Genomic DNA, 22,301 nt, shown 5'->3' on the forward strand with positions numbered 1-22,301 from the left:
ACTGAGTTTCCAGCAGTGTAGCATGAATCTCTCATTAACCAAGCTTGCTCGACACCGTACTTGGGGTGTATCGAGCGGCCGGGGCTCCCTGCGCTCGGTCCGTACTGTCAAGACCTTGAGACGATAATCTACCAGAACAGCCCTCGCGCCTGCTGGTTAATAAGCTATATGAACCGATCTTATATCATGGGAAATAATTCGTTTTTTAAACGGGACGAAACAGTCTTAGCTCAATCGGAAGAGCACTGCACCGACATAGCAGAGGTCATGGGTTCGTATCCTGTTCAAGCCTGAATTTTTTGTAGGCACTAATTTCACAACTGCTTATTGAAATGAAAAACTGCGATGATCAATCATGTTTTTACGTCTTTCAAATTTAAGATCTTTCATATATTCACTTGCACAGAGCTACCTAGCAGTTATCAGACAGTGAGGGTACGTTAGGAATCTGATGACGCTTAGTTTCATTTTAGTGGCATTATGGCACAGTTATGATGATCTGTTCTTTGAAAAGAGGTAAAGTGTCAACAAAGGTATCTTTTGATGAACATAATGAATTTTTTATGGTGTTTTGGGAATCGGCCTTCCGCATGCAATGATACGCTATCAACAACTTTGAAGAGCCTAGCTTGAAATTTTATACAAAACTATGTTTAATTTATGAACATCTGACGGACCTAATTTAAAGGTGAGCAAAGAATTTTCCAGTGGTTAGGACAGAGTTTAATTTACTGGCACCATGGCAACAAGACAAGCTATATGGCTCGCATCGTAAGCAATTAATTCAAAACACAAAAGGATTGGTACCTACTGAAAAAAACAATCGAGATATCTCCAGGAAAAAAAAAGCCAATTAAAATAAGCAAAACACGTACGATACATTGCGACAGAGACATGAAAAGGAGCTTAACTTAATTTGAAATATTTTACGAAGCTTATGTCAAAGTACATGTTGGTTTCTCACGGCCGACAAACATTTTAAATAAGTTTCGGCTCTTTTCAGAGGCCATACGTTTTATGTTATCTTCACGCTCCGAATCATGAAATCTAGCACAAGAGATCTCTTAATTCGCAGTGGTTTGGTCGGTTTGTTTTTGTTAACGGGAGCTGGAATTTTCCACGTCCTCGAAGGTCCGACAAAACATGAACACGGAACAGATGAAGAGATCGACAAGGCTACTTTGGAAAAATTGCGCATGAACTTGAGAGTAAACATGACAAAGGAAGAATTCGACAACTTGGTGAGCAAGCTTCACGAGTATTACCAAGACCACCATGAAAGATCTTCAAGTTATGAATGGACGTTTTATGCATCGCTTTATTTTTCGGCGAGTGTTGTTACCACAATCGGTAGGTATATGTTGAGCCTAAGAATGACTATTTCTCATTCAATCTCAGATAATCAACAGTAATTGCACGGTTTTGAATAGCGAGTACTGTAATTACTTATACTTGAAGCCATCACCGGCCGTAGTCGTTTAGTCATATTATTTGAAACGACATTAACCCTACGATCTTGGTCTTAAAAGGTTTGCATGATAAATCTATTTTTAATAACAAAACGTAACTCCACCTGAGTTTTTGAATTAACAACAAGGCCTTCAGTCGTTTTTGATAGTTTTTCCAATTTGATGTCCGTACTTCTTTTAAAATTTTCAAAATTTGTTTGTTACATTATTTTCGGTATTCTTCAATAACTTAGCTTTCCTTTCATGTCGACGTCTTTTGTGTGATGGTAAACTAAATATCAAAGCTTTTAATTATCTAGTATGTGTATTCTTAGAATGAAGGAAACTGAGAAAAATCCTAATTATTATAACGTATATTTTTTCCAATCGACTTCCGTTTCCCTTTGTTTGTTTGGTTTTTGTGTTTTTCACGTTTTCACTCATTCTCTTGTGTCGTGCGAGGTGCGTAAATTCATTTTCTTTGTAATTCTCTGAGTACCTGGGATAGTGAAATTTTTAATTTGGGAACGTGCTGCCTTGACAGTCTGGCAAGTTTGTAGTACGTTTAAGTTTTGTTAGAGTCACGTTTACATTTTGAGTTGTAATAATGTTTCAGTCTTCCATTTATTATGTCAGTCAGTGTCTGCCTCAGCATGTCTGTTTGTCTATCGGTCGGTCGGTCGGTCGGTCCGTCCGTCTGTCCGTCTGTCTGTCTGTCTGTCTGTCTGTCTGTCTCTGTTAGCCAGTCAGCCCGTCAGTCAGTCAGCCAACAAGGAAGCCAGCCAGTCAGTCAGTCAGCCAGCCAGCCAGCCAGCCAGCCAGCCAGCCAGTCAGTCAGTCAGTTTCTTGTAATGCTTTTTTACGTCATGCTTTCAGGTTACGGCCACATGGCGCCCTCTACTTTTGCTGGGCGGTTATTCTGTATTTTCTACGCCTTGTTCGGCATACCGTTGTGTGTGTTAGCACTGAAGTCGATAGGTGAGCGAATCAACGAGTTATTAGAGACTGGATTCATCATGATCAGCTCCAAACGCCAGCTCAGAGGAGACACAAGTACCAAGGTCAAGGTGATGCTGAGTACCTCGGGGTTGGTTTTAGTCCTTCTCCTACTCGGTGGACTGCTGTATTTATCAGAGGACTGGAGCTACTTCGATGGAGTTTACTACTGTTTTATAGGTATAGCTTACCTCTGGCATCACGTATTTCAATACTTTAACACCCTCCCTTGCGCTGGGGCTATTCATGTTACACAGTGGTGACGTTTGTTACAAACATCAGGGAGGCACTTTTCATGTAAGGTGCTATCAAATGTTAACAATTGGGCCAAAATCACCTCGGTGAGAAAAAGGCGAGGTAAACCGGATTGTGTTAACCGTAAATCCTCGAATTAGCGCCCGGGACGCTTATTTCAAATCTAGAAGAAGACGGGGGGCGCTTATTCGAGGGGGGCGGGGGCGCTAATTTAATTCTTCCCAAATCTTGGCCTTTCTTGTTTCATTACTCGTCTACAAAATTGGGGGAGGGGAAGGAGCTGCTTATTCGAGGGGGTGAAGGCGCTTAGTTTAAGTTTCGGCCGATAGGAGGGGCGCTTATTCGAAGGGAGCGCTTATTCGAGAGGGGGGGGGGGGGCGCTAATTCGAGAATTTACGGTATACACGGTGTCTGTGTCTTATAAGAGCGTGGTCACGAATAAATCTCACATGATATGTTGGTGTGTCCATCAGGCCGCTTAATGTTACAACCATTATTCAATCTTCTGACCTTTCATTCAAAGAAAAAAGTTAATATAAAACTTTAAGGTAAAAAGCTGTTAAAATTATGAGTCTAAACGTTTTCGATCTGTTTGATCATCATCTGATGATGATTAAACAGATCGAAAACGTTTAGACTCATAATTTTAACAGCTTTTTACCTTAAAGTTTTATATTTTACTTTTATCGGCGAAATGTAGACAAAAAACTTAATGTTTTTAACTCGTTTCTTTTCAGCGTTAAGTACTATCGGTTTTGGTGACATGGTACCCAGGAAAGGACGCGAACCTTCATCCGGGATCCAAACGCTTGAACTTGTCATCAGGGCCCTATACATTGTAGTTGGCCTCGCCCTGGTGTCGAGTCTTCTTTCTGCTGTAGTGTCTGCAGCTGAAGTGTTTGACAGATGGAATATCTGCAGACGGACAAAATGTATGTATCAAGGTTCAATGTCTTCCGGCCCCGATGCTACTGATTTTGTTAAGTTTAAGGTACAACGTAATCTCGGCTTAACAAAATCAGATATAAATTTGTCGTCCGAACCATTTCTAAGGACGGTGAAAGGCTTTTTAAACTAATCGGCCATTCCAGAGTTACCTTGTGCGGTGGGGGATCCAGACCTTGAGCTAAGGGGTGGGGGGGGGGGGGTGTTTTGCTTGCCCTACCGTCTTTTCTTCTTTCTGTGATTTCTTCTTTTTTTTTGCCCAAAATAAGGGGGGAAGGGAGGGAAGGGGGGACGGGGCCCTCCCCTAGATCCGCCACTGTTGTGGCTCTGTTTCAAAACGAGTCCTCGTGTAAAACCTCTCATATGAAAATAAGTTTGATTTGCATGAAAATGAACCTGTAGGCGAAACACTTTTTCATATGAATGGTTTTGCATGAAGACTCATTTTGACAAAGAGGCAAAGGCAACTCTACTCATTACTCGAGCAGATTAATTAAGGTCTAGGTCTGGAATGTAAAGTAGAATTATGGTTGGGCGGCTATATCTGTTGTTATATTTGTTTCATGAAGCTAAAATGTTCCCTTATTAACCTCGGTGTCCTGCTTTGACTTAACATACTGTTTTGATCACGTGACGTGTCACTTGATCATTTTAATAAATATTGGTAAATCGGCAAATTGGTGACGAATTTTAATTGCCAACTTGGAAAAATGTCCTGAGTGAAATCAGTGTCGTCATTTCCTTTCAGTCCTATTATTTTGCTTTGCCTACACCAGGTCTCTGCTGCCATCGACAATTGAGTGCAGGATTTTCTGAGGGTCGGGGTCGAAGCTCTGATCGTTTGTACTTAGCCTCTCGCAGCCTGGATAACATAGTGTTCCCTTCAGTGATCCCTTACAGGCGATTCGCTTCAGATGAGGCAACACCGCTGACCAATGATCCTCGCTGGCTCTACTAAGCAAATGAATTCTGAGTTAAAATGAAATAAAAATAAAGAATATTATAATGTATTGCCTTGATAAGATGTAAATAGCTATGAGTAATTATGCTAGGTAATGTAAAAGGAGCCTATAAAAGTACATTGTCAAACCAAGAATAGCCTGCCTTCGCCTAAGATGTGATGATGATGATGTCGTTCCACTACTTATTGAAAAAACACAACCATGGTTAAGTAGATTTTTGCCACTCATGATAAGTATATTTCATGTAAATATTCGTAACTGCTAAAAACCCGCTAAAGCAGCTGAAGGCCCGTGTTCTACTGGAAAGTATTTTCCCGAAATACAGTAGTGACCAGGCTGAGACTGAACACATTCCTGAAGATCAACTGAACTTTTTTGTGCGAAATTTCAAACTGATCCTATTATTACATTTTAACAATAATGTGATTTATCATAACTTTCATGGGATCTGTACAGTGCCGCGCCCAAATTATAGCTAAGCCAAAAATCATATAGAATCATAAAAACGCCATTATAGTTTTCGCAACACTTTTATTCTGATGTGCTTAATATCAGTCAAGTTTTTCTTTAGTAGACGGTCGATGAGAATAAAGATGAAGCAATTTATTAGAGGCATCTGTGTCTTGATAAGCCACCAAGCAAATAACTTGCATGTATGAAATGTATATGTAGGAAGCTTCTCTGCCAGTATGCTTTCTAGTTATCAAGCTTCTGCCAGTACTGAACTCAATATTTACAGTAAGACAATTCATGGACGGAAGTGTTTTTAATGTCTTTCATGAAAGCACAGAACAAAGAGGAACAGCTTTCGCGTGTCTATGGAGGTAATATGTCAAACACGAAAGACAACGTTTCATCGAGACATCCTAACACCGAGAAGAGAGTTGGAAATACGACACGCAGCGGAGTATTTTAATCGAAATTCGAGACGTTTGGATAGCCGATGAATCACTGTCTTTCGCGTTTGATATATCTTCTCAATAGAAACAAAAACTAAGGAGTAAACGAAGAAGTAAAATCATCAAAATCTATGCCAGTTAAGATCGGGTATCCAAACCTCCTTCACGGTTGTAATTTTCTTTGTTTTAACTTGATGAATTATTAACGAGTTTCAGAAGTACAGAGTGAAATCTAGCTAGCTGAAAGATTGACAGGACTCAAAACAGTTTCTAGGATGTTTCCTAAGATAAGCGTCCACCTTACATATTTTGTATATAAATTAGTTTAAGATAACTGCGCTGTTGAACCCATGGATAAATCAACATTGTTCTTTTGGCGAGTAAATGATTCACCAGCTGCCTCCTGTAACCCCTGTGATAGCTGGAGGATAAGGAATCGTGTTCAGCTCGTAAAACAGTGTGGCCCAAATGATGGCCAGCCGAGTCCACCTAGGAAAGATTCAGTTCGGTGTTAACGTGAATTAAATTAATAGTATCATGGGCGACAAATTGCTCCTTGATTTTGGAACGAAATGTCAGCGTTAATTTATTGTTTCACGTGTGAAATTACAAAATTGCTATGGTAACGCTCAGCGCGAAATTACTCGCTACAATAAACAACTCGCTCGATTGTAAGTGTAATGTGTCACCCATGATATTAAAAGGTAATCAAACAGAAAACTCGTGAAATTGAAAGAAATAACGTCACCTGCGTCCTGTCAAAATTCAAATAATTTCCCTCAACTAAAGGCTCGGGAAATTATCAGAAGTTTGACAAAACGCACGTGAAATTATTTCCAAACTTCACTCGTCACCATCTGATTACCCATTCTAATTTACTGAATCAATCGTTACCAAATTAAATTCAATTCAATTATACTTTTTTGGGTTAATTATTACCAAATTAAGCCTTCAGCGAATTGCATTTGATTGGTTAGGCCCGATTCCCACTGCTCTCTCGAGTCCCAACGAACGCGGGCCCGTTTCCCGAACAGCGGTTGCTAATCGAGCCTTGGACTAAGTTACACCTACAAAGGGTCGACGAGGAATTATCATATCGAGAACCCTCTTACAATTCAACATTTTTAAAAGAGATGATGTCGTGTCTTTGCTTAATGTTAGCGCCAGTGAGGACTTAAAGTCGCCATAGACGCCACAAAATTCTAGTCCCGTAAAGAAATTAATACAAAAATTGCCACAGCTTGCACGGACATGATTCATTCAGTGTACTCCGCCACCATGACTGAAAACACCACAGGCCGAGACGATAATAAAACATGCTGACTGTCCACTTCTAAAGAAATTCGTCTCTCAAATTTCTGAATAATAGAGCGATTTTCACTTGAGTGTCTATTGCTTTGGTTTTGTGTTACCAAGCCAAGCGGAAACTCCAATTTGGAGAGGCGTACGGACACCTTCGGACTTGGAAGGGGGGGGGGGGGTGGGTGAGCTTATTGGCCGAAAGAAATACACAATGGTCGAGAGCATGTGTTGTACAAACGCACTCAAATCGCAGTAAAACCAAAAACGTTCACAATTCTCACGTCTAATGAAACTATTATCATTCCAAAATTACAGAAGAATCCCAATTCTTCGAACCTCTAAGGGAAACGAAAACTGGTTCGAAAAATCGAATAGTTCGAGAAATCGGGGTAAAATTACAACATTACAATTACAATATTCGACTGAGTAGAGGGAAACGAGTTTTGCTTCGAGTTATCGGGTGGTTCGAAAAATGGGGGTTCGAGAAATCGGGATTCCACTATTTGACCTTAACACCGTCTTGACAACGCAAACGTCAGAGAAAGCCGCTTACAAGCCTGGCTTTGACTACCTTTTAGAATGTTTTCTCCCAAGTACTTTTGCCCGAATCATCAGCGTTTTGCCCGAAAAATTTCAAAAGTTTCTTTAACTAGGAGAGCTGCAGCCCCTCCCCCCCCCCCCCCGCCTCCCGGCCCGTACGCCCATGCCAATCAGAAGTAAAACCAAAACCAATCGTGACTCGATCACGGACGTTTACGCGCGATTCTCGTCAGCCACATGTGTTAATCTGGAGTTTTGATTGGATCGCTGGATTATGTGTCCCTTGTGATTGGCCAGTGTGATTACGCGTAACATTCGTGCATTCGTGCATACGAGTGGACGTTCGACAAAACACACAGGCTAAAAAAAGTCTGTTTAATATTTTGTACTTGTCTTTTAGCCTACAATATATTTACAGTTGATAGAAAAAGATTCGTAAACTCGGCAGTAAGTACATCTCTTCATTTTTTGAGATCAAAATAAAAATGTATGCTTTATTTGAATAACGAGTTCTTCAAAATCCTACCTAGACTAATATACGGTTTAAATATCTCTATTTATATTCACGGACAGGCCCGCGACAAGAATACCACCAAATATTTCCCCGTGCCTCCTGCTCCAACTAGCGGTATTTACTATTTGTTGAGTATATAAGATCCCCTATCACGTTTCAGATAAGAGCTAAGAATAATAATTATTTATTTCTACAGGTTTAGGCAGATGACCTGCTCTGCCTATTGTCTTTCAGTCACAGAATTCACGGCCTCTTTTACGCTTTACACAGGCGGAGAATTTGTTTTAAGTCGACAACGAGTTTTGACGAGGAAATTGTCTTCTCGGAAGTTCAATAATCTCTACTCTTCACGACGTGAAAAGCTACAGTTGCTTTCCCAAGAAATTTCCCGCTAAGATTAAAAAAAAATCCAAAATAAAAGTCGAAAAGAAGTCTTCAATTATTGTAAAACAAAATATATCTTATTAGGGAGAGATAAAGCTGTGAAGGACGTCTCTTGAGAACTGCAAGGAGAGAGAAAAGTCACGTTGTTAGCTCAGACACGTTATTTTAAAGAGACTAAAAGTTTTCGAAAACTCCCGGCAGCAAAGTAAAACTAAACTTGAAAAAGTCCACAAAGACACATTCCTAAAACATGATAAGCTAAATCCAACGAAAAAAGATAACTTTTTGTTTCACGAAATAGGTGAAATATTTAGCTGGACTTTCCACTTACCGATCAGTTAAACAGCTGAAACTTGACCTTCTTCATCTGTGAAAATCAACAAGTAAATATAACAATTACACAGTGCGTCATAAGGGAACGCAACGAGGATTCTCAAAGGAAGGAGTCATTCATTCCCCATACTGTATTTCACGGACTAAACAGCATGTATTATTAGTTTTGGTAAAATAATCCCAGAATGGCTATAATAACCAAATTGAAATTGAAACAAATACTATAGTAACCGATGAAAAAGGCAGAAAACTTCGTGCAAGGCTAATCAAAATCTCTTGGGTATCACGTGACAGGTCCAAAATTCTCCTTTTTGATTGGCTAGAAGACGAAGCCAACATTTTACAAATCAATGACCTCTCTCCGAAACCGATTTAAAAACCGCTTTTCCAATTAGCCATTTTCGAGTTGCCTTTTGCCTCTGTGTCAAAACGAGTCTCCATGCGAAACGATTCATATGAAAATGTGTTCCCCCCTGCCAGTTCATTTTCATGCAAATAAAACTTATTTTCATATGAAAGGTTTTGCGCGAAGACTCGTGTTGAAACAGAGGCACAAGGTAACTCGAGAAATGGCTTATTTCTCGCTACGTGCGTTTCTAAATGGTTGTGGTGCCAAGAACAACACCAACCTACCGTCATAATTTTCTACATATTCTACTCTGCTGTACTGGTCCACTGGGTAATGATAACCAGGGTATTGGTACGTGATTCCTGGGAAGAATAAAAAAAAAACTGAAATTAGGACCTGACGAAAGGTCAATACAACAGAATCGCCATGCTTGTCTAGTTATAGCACGCACTCGAATTGTTTACCATGGAATGTCCCACGAGTCAATTGACTCAAACCACCATGTCCCCACAAAAGAGGTCTAGTTGTTTACTTTAGGCCCCGTCCTCACGTGTCCGGATGTTTTTGAATCCGCAACTTTTCCTTTCCGGATTCAAAAATTTCCCTGTCCACACGTAGCAAAAATATCCGGATTCGCTGGCGAATTCGTCGGATGCGTGTGGAAGGGGCCTTAGTTTGACCGCACAGAGAATAACTGTGATTTGCGAGTAGACGTTTGGCCATGCAATGCAAGTCTGTTCGCAGTTTCCATATTATCCATACCGATACTGCTCCTCGCTAACGAGCAAAGCAACATCTTTAGAAGCAGGTCGTTTAATCCCTTAGTTATGTAACATTTCGAAAAGGCACTGGCGTTCAAACAGTCTTTTAGATCGGACTCTGACAAATTTTAAATTTAAATTTAATTTTTTAAGTATCTATGAAAGAAGTCAAATGAAATAAACTTACCAGGGTGATATGAATGTTCTTGTGAGGACGTGGAATGAGTTGGACTGTAAGGTAGACTTTCTGCTGAACCTGCTGGAAAATATCAACAAGGCGGATGAATTAGTGAGACTATTTTTCGCAATGTTCGCGGAATCGCTTGCATCAAAATTACGGCCACACGCTCTTATTGAAAGATGGACAAGATTTTATACCTGAATACACCATCGGCCTGATTGCTTCAACACCTACGAGAGAATAAAAAATAATGACTAAATTAACACAGGTTTCCGAAAACCATCTTATTCGTACCGTTATAACAACGCACAGTGGACGAGTTTTCGTCCATGTAGACGACGTTTAGACGCCATGTATTAAACACGGTTTCAACACCAAGACTTCCTTAAACGCTCACTAAGCTTCGTTTGAATATTCAGTCCGTTTGATTCCGGTACTCTTCTACCTCGCATTCACACATACTCAGTCAAAGGTGGAGAACTGAACTTAAACAAGGAGGAAGACGTTCAAAGTTTCCTTTGCTGTCACTGACTCTTCAACAAGAGCTGGCAACAGGGCAACCGTTGACCGGCTGTGGGAACGATTTTGTCTGCCTTGTTTGACTGTATAGAATAAATTCTTCTCATAAAGCAGTTCAGTTCAAAACGTTTTTCCTCCATGTGAAAGCCAGTCGCCTTCCTGCTGAAAACGTTACATGATACCCCTACTGACTAGGAAGCGAGGAAGTGTGAAACTTTGCTATTTATCCAGTTTTGACGATCAAATATAACGGTATAAGGTGTATTGTTCACTAACCTGGAGGGTGACGGTAATGTGGTCTGTGATGCTCGTCACTGATGTGAAGTCTTCTAAGTTCCTGCATGTGAACAGTGTCTTCCGGAAAAGACGTTCTATCCCCCTCCGGGAACACATGTATGTCTTCTAAGATACAAAAACAATATACGACATAAGACATCAAGTACCATTTAATCTTCTTTTCTAGAAACAGGACACGTGGCATTCTCTAAAATGAAAAATCCACAAGGTTATTGGAAGTAATATATCAAACACGAGAGACAGTGTTTCATCGGGATATCCAAACACCGAGAAGACAGTTGAAACTACGACGCACACCTGAGTATTTTCGACGAAATTCGAGGTGTTTGGATAGCAGGTGAAACACTGTCTCGAGTGTTTGTTATATCTTCTCGATCGAAATAAAAAAACTAAGGAGTAAACGGAGAAGTAAAATCATCAAAATCTATGCTAATTAAGACAGGGTATCCAAACCTCCTTCACGGTTTTAACTTGATGAATTATGAACGAGTTTGAGAAGAAGGTTTCTCGCAAATAGGCCAGTTTCGATATATTCAATTCAGCCTAAAACAATAGACCTCAGCACGAGGCTCCGAGAAATAACTACAGAGATTGTGGGGTTTATTCCCCGGGGCCTCGTGCTGAGGTCTATTGTTTTAGACTGAATTTTAATATATCGAAATTGGTCTATTCCTATTTCAAGTTTTTTGTCGGAAACACGTGACTAATGCACGTGATTTCCATTCCCCGTCACGTGCTCTATCTAGAGTCTCAACCGGCAGGGAGGGCCAGGGAGTGCAAACTACAGAAACGTTGTCTCTGGTTATTTCTTCCAGTTTCTTATGTAGTGAAGCATTTATCTCCTCGCCACTCTAAAAAACAAAATATCAGATTTTCATTTACCTTCATTGAGTTGTTTTGGTGATTGCATGTCGGGGAATGATGACGTACTCGCCGTAGAAGACACAGACACGCGGTCACCTGTAACAAGGACAAAAAAAAGTTCTTCAACGCTACACAAAGCTCAAGAAACTGATCCATTTCTGTTGTAAAAAAGGCAAACACCTTGCAAACATTCTGGCAAACGCCGCAAAACACACTTGTTATGAACGCCAGAATTAATTTCGTAAATCAATGCTTAACAAACCTGCAAAATCCTTTCTGAGTGCCAACGGCGACGGGACTAAAACAAAAGAACAGATTAAAAACCGTGTTAGAAGTCAGCATCCATTGATGCGATCAGGTAATCGTAGACTATCAACAAACACAGTCCAACATAAATTAAATTTCGCGCCCCAAACTTGTTTTTTTAAATTAGAAATTAATAAGGTTCTACTTCTTGGTCTAGCAACCTCGTTACCAGGTTCTTCTTTTTTCTTCCATCCTCTGGAGCGAGGCAGAGGCGGAAAGAAGGCAGACACAGCCTGAGAACGAGGTTCGTTCTGTTCTGTCCAGCGGTTAACTCACCAGGTTTGCCAGCTTTACGATCTTTCTTGTTAGCGGTCGGGGAGGACGTGGGCGAGTTTTTCTTGCGCATCTGTACACTGGGCGGAGCTACAAAAACCAAAAAATAATGAAAACAATTATAACACTATTTATACTAGTCTGACATTTACCTCAAGTAACAGGGGAGGAGTGGTGGGAGTGAGGGAAGCGAGGGAATCGAAAGAAGTAGTATGGTTAACTTACCAGACCCCTGAGGGGGCTCGCAGACCTGTGACATGTCCCGTAATTTATCCTCATCTTGTATAATGGTTAGGTTCGATAAATACTGCTTCACCCTCCGTGACATCATGGACTGTGTGACAAACAAAAGAAACTCCATAAGAGAAGGAAACACAGATTCTGTTTTGAACAACGTCAGGTAGAGAAATCTTTCGAACTGAGGCGGTTAAAAATTTTGGCCCTTCATACCTCCTCATACATCTTCTTAGGATTCTGGTCTCGCAAGGATCTTCGACTCCATGTGGTGCTTCCTGTTACCATGCCAACCACTGATGACGTCATTTTCTGTTGCCCAGGACCACCTTGACTGTTAATTTCGTCTTCAAACATGGTGTCAGGATCCTGGAATCGACAAACGCAATTAGACGCGCATTCGAGAGTTGTTTCAATAAGCGTTAAAGTACACGCATATCTTTATGCACTTACATAAGGGATGGAGTTGAATTTGGAAATCTGACGGATTTCTCTAGCGATCAGACGAAGCTTTTCGAAGTTTACCTGTTAGGAGATCAAAGAAGAGATTTGTGTTAGTGTTAACTGAGGATTCTGTGAGAAAAAAATGTTACAAAGAAATCGCAACTTACAAGTCCGTCCACAATGCTGTCGTTTCCTAAGTGGATGAACGTCAGGTCCTTAGTTATAACGGGAAAGAACGGAATCTGAAACACAAAGAAGTTCTCCTTACTCACTCGTGCACGTTCTTTTATCGCTAGTTTTGACAATTCAATGGTTTTATAAACACAACGTCCCTTAGTTGACGATTTTCGTTATCCTCGCCACCTGTGTGTTTGATAATGCTTTGATATTGTAATGAGAAAACAGCTGCTGATCGACTGCTTGTGGACTGATTTCTCTCTGGAAATCAGGCAGCGAGTATGGGGAGGGACGATTTACATGAGGAGGGACAGGAACGAGACAAGAGCGCGCACCAATCCCTTCTCGTCCATACCACGTTTTTGCGTTCGAGGGGATGAACAGAGAAAAGACCGAACGCAGACATTTTAAAATGTCTAAGATCTAACATCATTTCAAAACCAAACAAACAGAAACTAAGCTGAAGTTTTCCAAGCGATTTCAATGAAGTATGGCCTGCCGCCTGGTTAGCTCAGTTGGTAGAGCGCCAGTCTGCTGTGCGGGAGGTCGAGGGTCATACCGGACCAACACTCAGTCTTACAATAACTTAAGAGAATGTGTTGCCTTTGCAATTACATCTACAAATGGTTAGACGTTCAAGTCTTCTCGGATATGGACTAGAAACTGTAGGCCCTGTCTCCTGTCTCACGGGTTAGCGCTCCACATAGGTTTAACCTCATTGAACCTTTTCGCCTTGGACAGAATTGTCCAAGAAAATTGTTATGATCTAAGATCTATAATCTAGTTTTTTTTTTTTCGCTTAACACTTAGCTACAGCAGAAGTAACAGCGAATGCCAAAGATAAACTTAAGTCTAACTTACTAAGGGTGGTTCGCCGTGCTCTCCGTTCAGCAGATTTCTGTACTTGGACATGTTTCTTGACGGATCCATAAGACTTTGAAGATCCTGAGATGAATAAGATAAAACAAGACGGGTTTAGTCTGACTGTCTACTATAAAGATCCTTCTTAAGGACGAGTGAAAAAGCACGGACGGTGAAAGGCGCAATTAATCACAGTCAGAACGTTGACTTCAGCGAGAAAAATAAATAATCGTGATACCATTGAGAGTCTAGATAAGTTTAAAAATTACACTTTACTCGTACAGCTAACCTCGAACGCCTTGCTATGCTTTGTGGGTAATTTGTCCCACGTGTTCTTCAGGCGTTGTACCGCTGAGTGGCCAAGACCGCTGGAACAGAGGATAACAACAGTAATTTAGATTACTATTTGACAAATCAACGTATGGATATGATCACATTACAGTAAGATCATTTTAAAAGGGAGGTGGAATATCTCCTTCTAAAATCGACATACATTCCTTTCTTGAAATAAACCAATCACAAGTCCGCCTGTTATTTTCTTGCAGAGGATCGCGCCAAAAATATCTACCAATGAATAGCCGGTTAGCGTTTTCCTGGGAGAGGAAACATCAAGACGGCAAGCGACGTTGTGATTGGTGCGGCATGTACAATAACTAGGTGCTGATTGGTTCAAGTGAAAATATGACAAACAATGGTCGGCGAGGTGTGAAGTAGCCGCGTGGGACTGGGAACTTTGAGTGACTTCGGCCTGAGCGGCTGGGAAGGAGACTAGAAGCTACTCTTGTCATTACAAAGAGTACTTTGTCAAATCCATTGGTAAATGAAAAGCTTATGAATAAAAAAAAAATCAATTCTTAGAAACTTCTGCCTCACCTGACAATAGCGAACAATGTATTGTAGTTTTTGCATTCCTTACAATGTCCTGCAAAGGAAAAAAAGAGAGAGAATTGAACAAGGTTCGTTGAAAACTATAACTTCTTAAACCAGATCAGTGGAAGTCAATGTAAAAGGCTTCGACGTTTTACTCACTTGCTATTTTGATGAAAGCTTTAATCAACTTCATTCTCTTAACTAAGTTTGTTTCGCTGCAGATCTCAGTCACAACCCAAAACATTTCTTTATTTACAATCTGCAACGAAAGAAAAGCACGTTCAAATGAAGTTCAGAAACTATACCCAAAACAGCAGTTCAAGGTATTATGCTCAAGTTTTGCTGCTAAATAATACCTTCTCCATACCTCAGAAAATTTTCTCAAGTTTTCCGTAAGTTTGGGGCCAAAGTTCCATAGCTCGTAGATGTACTCACGAGGATCAATACTTCGAAAAACCTCGAAATCCTGCAAAGAAAAAGAAAGGGTTGACGTTAAAAAAAACCATGTGGATCAATTGTAAACCAACAGCCAAGAGAAACTGAACGACTACAGTAGTCCGTTGGGTATTTGTATTCGACCAAGGGATTTTTATCATTTCTCCGATAAATGATTAAATTCCCTTCTACATGTTTTCAAAATTTTCAACAGCCCCAGCTTGACAAGCTGACTTCCGGCAACTCAAATCCGCTTCCGTTTTGGATATCGTGACATGACTTCCGGTAAGACTCAACCCGGGTTTATTATGCGTGGGTGGCTTGCAAGTTACATTGATAACTAATTGTCAGCTAGATTATTAACGTTATCGTGTTAATTACCAAAAAATGAATGCTTCGATTGCTACTTTGTCTATTTTGAAGCCGTTATTTAGCTCGTCACGGTAGCGCCGCGTGACTCTTGTGCAGCTAGCGTTACGACCCAAATGATCGGTAACCATGCTCCTCACAAAAATCGTGACAAAATCACCGACAGTTAAACATTTCATCTTTTCCGACAAATGAGAACAAGGATGCAAATCTATAGTGTGCAATGCTCAATATTTTAATAACAGAATTTGGCCAGAAACTGCAAGTATTAGTTGTTCACAGCATTATCTGTGATGACCCAGGCAACACAACGTTACTTGCGTCGTCGTCATGCAAGCCAACAGAGAGCAGCCATGCACTGCCTCATCTGACTTACCTGTAATGTTAGCTCTTTGGCGACGTCTCGGGGTTTGATTTGTAACAAAGTAGAGTGAGACTCTTTGGCCAGCTCCTAAATTCAAATAGAAAGAAAATGCCAGAATGAGAATTTCACTGAACAGCAGACATACATCAAGAAGTGATATGACCTGACAGCTCATCCTAACTGACAATATTTTTTTCACAATCTTTCTCTTTGTAGTCCGTCACAATCTTTCCCAATCTCAACCATCCTTGGCTTTTCGGTTAGTTTTCTTTTTCTTCTTCTTCTTTTTTTTTTTTGTAACTTTTTTCGTTATTTCCCCATTGAATACTTCTTTGCTCCACGCTCAGTGCCTTAATTTTGCCGTTTAGGTCGCGAGGGAATAACACTAGTATTGAGCACTATTTTCCAGAATGGTTTTAAAAATAAGAGCTGCACTGACATTCACTGACCTGGGCAGCCTCGTCTGGAAGCAGCTGGCTCGAAACATTGTTGTTCTTCAAATAATATCTGGGAAAAGGGAAGCACCAGAAGCATAAGAAGGTTATACAACACCACAATATCCCATGACACACAACTTCTAACACATGTCTAAGTTTGTCGCGGCCCAACTTATTGTGATAAAACTAAGGGTCCCTTAATTGGTTGTCCAAACTTTTAGCTTTGCCGGTTCGTTGACAACGCAATTTAAGAGCGACTTTCTCCTCACTGGGCAATGGGTTAGTAACAGAGATTCAACCTTGTCAAGCTCCCCTCCCATCCACGAAAAAAAAGGAATGAGATGAATTAATTCCTAATAACAAATTCGATAAATTACAATGATTGTCTAACTAACTCGAGTTAAGTACAAGTGAATGTGTTATCAGACCGTGCAGCTGGCGGGATTTCCCGCGGATCCGTTTAGGTTTTACATGATTTTTCTCTTATAAGGCGGACGTATCAAGGGAAAGAAAATCTCGACCTAGAGGATCTTGTCTTGATGAATGAAAAAAAAAATTATTAAAACTTACAATAAAAATACAGTGGAACCTCTGGTCGCGACCACCTCTCGCAAGCGACCACCTCTCCTCAGCGACCAGTTTTCCAAAATACCAAAAGTTTCCAAGTCAAATCACTAGATTTGGAACCTCTTGTAAGCGACCACCTCTCGTAAGCGACCGCGTCCACTTCTAGAGCCTAAAGTTTGAAATTTTCTTTTGTTTTAACCTTCCGTAAACGAACATTTGAGAGAGAATGGAGCGAAAATTGGATAATATGGTGGTGTAATGTGATCGAATTCCTGGGTGGTACAAGAGACGGAAATTTCTGAATGGGAAGTACCCGATTTTTTTCTCGAAATTGACTTTTCACAGGAATAAAAAGTTTAAAAATTTAATGAAAAAATGCACATACACTGTACCCGATCAGTTTTAAAATAGACAACCTTAAATGTCTCGAAAGCGACCACCTAGGCTTGACATTTTGGGTGGTCGCTCAGGGGAGGTTAGACTTTACTTGGGATCTGAATTAGGACTGTTCACTGACCTTCCATTCAAATGAATTCTGTCGGGCAGATTTGTGAGCATGTCGGGAAGTCTTCGTTGCTTGATGAGGCCTCCGTCCTCTACAGTAATCTCACACAGTGAGTAATTTCTAAAAGAAAAAGAATCGAAAAAAGTCACCTTCCAATGGATGGTCACAAAATCCTTCCCGACTTTTATGCGAAAATCCTTGTAGCGAGCGCCGCGGGATTGCGTGATAGCGTGACTCGGTAGAAAGTTACCAACCACAAGGGATTTCTCTGCCGACAGCCTGAGGCCCCGTCAACACGACGCCGTAGGAATTTGAAACCGCGGCTTTATGTGTGGGGTTTGGCCTTCCGTCCACACTAATCCGTCTCGAAAACGGAGCCTTTCGAAAACGCTCTTCGAACCAGAAAATGACCGGTGATTGTTGCGTTTTTAAATTCCTCCGGCGTAGAGTGGACGGAAAACATTTGATGCCTTTCAGCGTGAAACCCCCGTTTTCAAATTCCTCCGGCGTAGCGTGGATGGAACCTGATACTGTAGTGGGATACGGTTAAAAGGTAATAAGTGAACTCGCTCGGATTTTTTTTTTTTTTTTGATCATCTAAGGCGGCAAAACGAGAGCGTGATTTTCAGTCTCCTCTTTTTGTCGGGAAAATCGCAGTTTGCCTTACAGTGGCAAAAACCCCTATGCATGAGATTACATTTCACTTTACGTGGACTCGTTCAAACATTTTGTCTCAAACTGGAAAATGACGTTCAACTACACGTTTTCCATGTAAAAAAGGTCTCTATTCTGCACGTTGTGTTTGACTTTGTTTTGCACTTTACCAAGACTAACGCAATATTGATGCAATACTGGCTTAATACATCCTCCAGTCCAGTTCTACTCCTTACCCTGGAAGTTCTTGAATGCCAAATGCATCTACGGCTCTATTGACGACTTCCCTTGCCGTAGTTTCCTGCAAGACAATGACAAAAGGCTGATATGAGAATCCTTAGGCAGCACAGAATACTGTCTGTGCCTATATTTACGATGCGCCCTCACGCTTTATCAGTCTCAAGTCTCCTCCTCAAGTAATACGGTAGAATTGCTTTTTATCCAGATTATTCTTGAAGCGACGACGGAGAATCTATACAAGGTTGAACGTAAACACCTCACAGCTGCTAGTCGCACTACTAAGATGTTCAGAAGAAGCAAGCTATCGGCCTATTTATCACGAAAATTCAGTCGGCAAATCATGTGAAGTTTGATTCGGCCGTTTTCCTTTCCGGGCGGGCGCGACAAGAGGACGAAATCCGCTGTAAGCCGCTTACAACTCATAACAAGCCGCTCAAGAGACCGTGACAACGGTGAAACAAAACAAAACAAATCTCATTACAGGGTTAATCTCATACATACTCGAAAAGTATTAGAAAAGCACATACTTGGTGTTAAAAATTTGATCGCTATCTAGCTCATTTCGATTCTCGCAAAAACACGCAAAAAGATAGCGAATTTTAACATCTTTGAGGACTTGTTTTCCATTTGACTCAAACGTCACAACGTCTTTATGAAGAGTTCAACAACTTCAAAACACGTTCAAAGCCACGCTTTAGTTCTTACATGTCTGGGACAACAAATGTACGCATTCTTTTCAACAAAATTTCAATATTGCGTATATTAAGTGAATCCACAGTAAATCGTTTTTCATAAAGATTTGCCTTAGTTCGTTACAAGCGAGAGAAAGCGTTAAAAAAATCCAGTCAATGTCTGTAGTAATCTTTTCTCCGTGCGCCTGTTATCACGATCGCACGATATTATAGAGATAACTGCTTGCTCTTTTGATCAAGAAAAACAAACAGACAAAAGACAACGAAGCCACAACAACAACAATTAACAGTTTATTAGGCGAAAACTCCATTGAAAAGTGGAAGCGATTTTTTAAAACGCTATTGATGAACACTATACAGGTTTTCATCTCTTCAACTCTCCCTACCTCGAAACCCGCTAGAAATCGCCAACGGGATAGTGACATTAAATGACCTAAATCTACTCAAGTGATATTTCAAGAAGTACGTAAAGATCAGTTAAGGAAGTTTAGATCTCGATTTTAAGCTGAAAGGCTTGGAAAATGATCTGGCTTTTAGCAGGAGTATCATTTGTATGCAATACATATTGTATAAGAGTGCCACCATCAATATGTGTTTTATATCTTATCACTATCTTATAGTACAGGGTCGACTAACGTATAACGGGTTTCCATTTCAATACGCACCTTGTACACCATGAAATATCTACACGTCTGGTCGGCTTTGTAAACCTTGATAACCCTGTCCGGCATTTCCAGCGACTGATCGCTGGTGTGAATACATTCTGAGGACCCGAATCCTCTTGGCAGACTGCCCCTTAAGCGGTTCTTGACTCCGTGCCGAGCCACCACGTGCATGTCATCTGTAGGGCCGTCGTGATCCACGCTTAAAAGGTCCCTTTCACTTTTAGAAATGAGCCTATAAAATAGTAACACACAAACTGTTGGGCTGAAATCGGTAGCTATGTTACAAGCATAAATAAGTCTTTTAGGCTAAAATTTGTGATGAAGATAGAATGCTAGTAGAAACACGGTCTAATCCTATTGAATTATGTAAAGGAGCTTAGCTTTTCCCGATCTCGGGGTGTTCAAATCACGGTCAACATTACACAATCTTTTTAATGTGATATCGATGTGTGCAAAAAAGAGATGATATCATTGTGTGTTAAGTGCTAAATACCAGAGAAAGATCATAGAAAAGTAAACTCTTGAATGCAGAATTGCCTTAAAAACAAAATCTGGTGATCAACTCACGACCAATTGGAAAGTACCTAATTGTTTAGTCAACCTCTACACAGAAAAACTTAATGCTAAACGATCCAGTTGTTTTGCTATAATACCTAAACAATTAAATAATAATATAGCCACTTCGTTTATATCACATCAACAATAATAGTATAATATAATTTAAGCCTAAAGCGCATATATCTCTATTGTTCAACGTACTTTGTAATATCACATAGCAAAAGAAATAAAGTCATGCCGAGTTTTTCACCCGATCAAGATCCTTAAAACGTCAAAGTTGAAAATTACCTCAGGAAGAACATTTTATATTCCAAAGTCTTGAGGAAAGTATTGTTTTTCGATTGTCCTAACCCAATTAAGTGTTGCTGCGACTCTAGCAAGAATATTTTGAACTCCAACCGAAAGGTCACATGAAACTTAAAATATTTGCATTGTGTTTAAAGTTCTACAGATATACGTACTAAAAACACCCTTTTTTGGACCGGAATAGTCTAACAATTCCCCGAATTAAGCAATCGTCTTCCGTCTAGATGACATTATTTCTGGAATATGACATGGCTTCAGTCTAAACTTGGATGATCGCAGCTAAAAAGCCCATTACAGCATATTGCATTAGAAAACAAAATTTCGTGTTTCAGTCGAAACCGCGTCAAAGCAAGAAATATCTTTAGCTAATTAGACAGCGGTTACATCTCGATTTCTCATGAATTCCGTTAACTTCTGTAGACGGCTATCAAATTCCTTGTCCGTACACGTTTTAAATTCTCGCTGAATAGTTGGACTAGAATTTTCTTTATACCAACTTCCAAGCGTTGATTTTCTGTGACAAAAGTAGAACAACTGTTCCTCGGTAGAAGTTTCACAATTTTAACTTTCAATTTTGCTCGCGGTAGTGATTTCTGTCTAAAGAAATAAGTAATTAAGAGAGAAAGAAAATCGGAAAACCAAGAGACAGCAAAAGATCGCAATATTTCTCAGGCAGACCTCTCCCCTGGGTTACAAAAAACAAAACAACTATCTCAGATCTAACACAATTGAAAGTGTAAACAAGATTTCCATACTTACTTGTTGTTCCTTGACAGTGTTCCAAAGGCGCTGAGTCGATTTAAAGCCTTCTTTACTCTCTCAGAAGGAGTGGAGGAATGAAGATGCTAAGAAAAGAATAAACACGGAAACAAGAAATCAAGTTAAAATGTCACCCCAATGGAATCATACTCAAGCGAGCGAATCGAATGTTTCGAAAACGCATTCAATCAGCGGATTCTCCCACCCACTCAGCTTCCGCTTCTTCAAAGCGTGGGCGCCAGGCCTAGACGAGCGGAAGCGTGTTGCTTACGTCAACACGTCACATTTTGGCGCGAAAACCATGACAACACAATTTCCCAGGCAACAATTGCTTATAAGTGTTGCAAAAAGTCAACATATCGGCACGTCAGCGGCATAACTTTGCCAGGACAAACGGCCAACATTCGGGCGTGACTTCAAGTAGCTTTTCAGATTTTTTCCTGATAACGCACCGGGTGTCTTTCTTTCGTTAACAATACGTGTTTTTTTAGAAACAAATTGTAAAATCTCTATAGGAAAAAAAGAAAACGACCCCTCTTGTTTGCTTCACAAGAGGAAATTGCACTAAAATACAAAACAAACACAACGAATTCCAAAGAATTCCAACAGGCCTGCCCGTCCAACAGGTATCAAGCAGGTTGTACAGCGAGATATAACCTTAGACGGGGATTACGGAGAAATATGGAAACCTGCACAAAGTGGCAGAGTTGTAAAAAAATTATTTTAATAGAAAAACACCAAATTTTAGTACAATCAAACGGTCGATATCTTCTTAAACGTTAACTGCAAGGACCTTAAAGCAGCGCACATCTTAAAGCATTGTGTCGAAATTATAATGCATAACGCCTCGCGACTAGAACCTTTCCACAACAACATCGGTGAGAAGAAAAAAACTACCTACAAACACAATCAATACTTTCCCATTAGCATGCAAAAACACCAACAATATATACAACACGAAAGATGATTACCATCACGCAACGAACCACGGAAATCAGAGCTAAAAACGCAAATTAGGCGTTATAAAGCCGCGAAG

At 40.3% G+C, this 22,301-nt stretch overlaps 2 protein-coding genes across 4 annotated transcripts in view; one reads left to right on the top strand and one right to left on the bottom strand.

Annotated features, from left to right (window-relative positions):
* The first annotated feature begins 1,040 nt into the window (after positions 1-1,040).
* Positions 1,041-4,642, top strand: LOC145500083 (potassium channel subfamily K member 3-like). Its single transcript, XM_081479574.1, has 4 exons — positions 1,041-1,350; positions 2,325-2,624; positions 3,437-3,631; positions 4,421-4,642. Exons 1-4 carry the CDS (start codon positions 1,041-1,043, stop codon positions 4,600-4,602), a joined length of 987 nt encoding a protein of 328 aa, XP_081335700.1. The 3' UTR covers positions 4,603-4,642.
* A 3,066-nt stretch (positions 4,643-7,708) lies between these two features.
* Positions 7,709-22,301, bottom strand: part of LOC145500851 (rap guanine nucleotide exchange factor 6-like) — a 39,088-nt gene continuing 24,495 nt past the window's right edge. For 2 of the 3 annotated variants that reach the window (XM_081480383.1, XM_081480382.1), the window contains 24 exons: positions 21,266-21,351; positions 19,643-19,874; positions 18,282-18,346; positions 17,404-17,511; positions 16,332-16,389; positions 15,895-15,969; positions 15,082-15,180; positions 14,874-14,973; positions 14,718-14,766; positions 14,134-14,212; positions 13,845-13,928; positions 12,974-13,048; positions 12,816-12,887; positions 12,579-12,731; positions 12,354-12,462; positions 12,132-12,218; positions 11,812-11,847; positions 11,568-11,645; positions 10,665-10,790; positions 10,067-10,099; positions 9,876-9,947; positions 9,212-9,289; positions 8,577-8,612; positions 7,709-8,364 (listed from right to left, as the gene is read on the bottom strand). In XM_081480383.1, the coding sequence (XP_081336509.1) occupies positions 8,584-8,612; positions 9,212-9,289; positions 9,876-9,947; positions 10,067-10,099; positions 10,665-10,790; positions 11,568-11,645; positions 11,812-11,847; positions 12,132-12,218; positions 12,354-12,462; positions 12,579-12,731; positions 12,816-12,887; positions 12,974-13,048; positions 13,845-13,928; positions 14,134-14,212; positions 14,718-14,766; positions 14,874-14,973; positions 15,082-15,180; positions 15,895-15,969; positions 16,332-16,389; positions 17,404-17,511; positions 18,282-18,346; positions 19,643-19,874; positions 21,266-21,351 (1,983 nt within the window). In that variant the 3' untranslated portion in view covers positions 7,709-8,364; positions 8,577-8,583. The remainder of the gene's footprint in view (positions 8,365-8,576; positions 8,613-9,211; positions 9,290-9,875; positions 9,948-10,066; positions 10,100-10,664; positions 10,791-11,567; positions 11,646-11,811; positions 11,848-12,131; positions 12,219-12,353; positions 12,463-12,578; positions 12,732-12,815; positions 12,888-12,973; positions 13,049-13,844; positions 13,929-14,133; positions 14,213-14,717; positions 14,767-14,873; positions 14,974-15,081; positions 15,181-15,894; positions 15,970-16,331; positions 16,390-17,403; positions 17,512-18,281; positions 18,347-19,642; positions 19,875-21,265; positions 21,352-22,301) is intronic. The other variant, XM_081480384.1, reaches the window with a different exon arrangement.

This window comes from Orbicella franksi, chromosome 10 (assembly GCF_964199315.1).
Source record: "Orbicella franksi chromosome 10, jaOrbFran1.1, whole genome shotgun sequence".
Classification (NCBI taxonomy): domain Eukaryota; kingdom Metazoa; phylum Cnidaria; class Anthozoa; order Scleractinia; family Merulinidae; genus Orbicella; species Orbicella franksi.

What these genes read in the sequence shown, in the direction of transcription:
- LOC145500083 (XM_081479574.1), top strand. Translation starts at nt 1,041, where the DNA reads ATGAAATCTAGCACAAGAGATCTCTTAATTCGCAGTGGTTTGGTCGGT. An exon ending in AGTTTACTACTGTTTTATAG is followed by an intron (nt 2,625 to 3,436) that starts GTATAGCTTACC and finishes GTTTCTTTTCAG; the next exon opens with CGTTAAGTACTATCGGTTTT. An exon ending in TATCTGCAGACGGACAAAAT is followed by an intron (nt 3,632 to 4,420) that starts GTATGTATCAAG and finishes TGCCTACACCAG; the next exon opens with GTCTCTGCTGCCATCGACAA.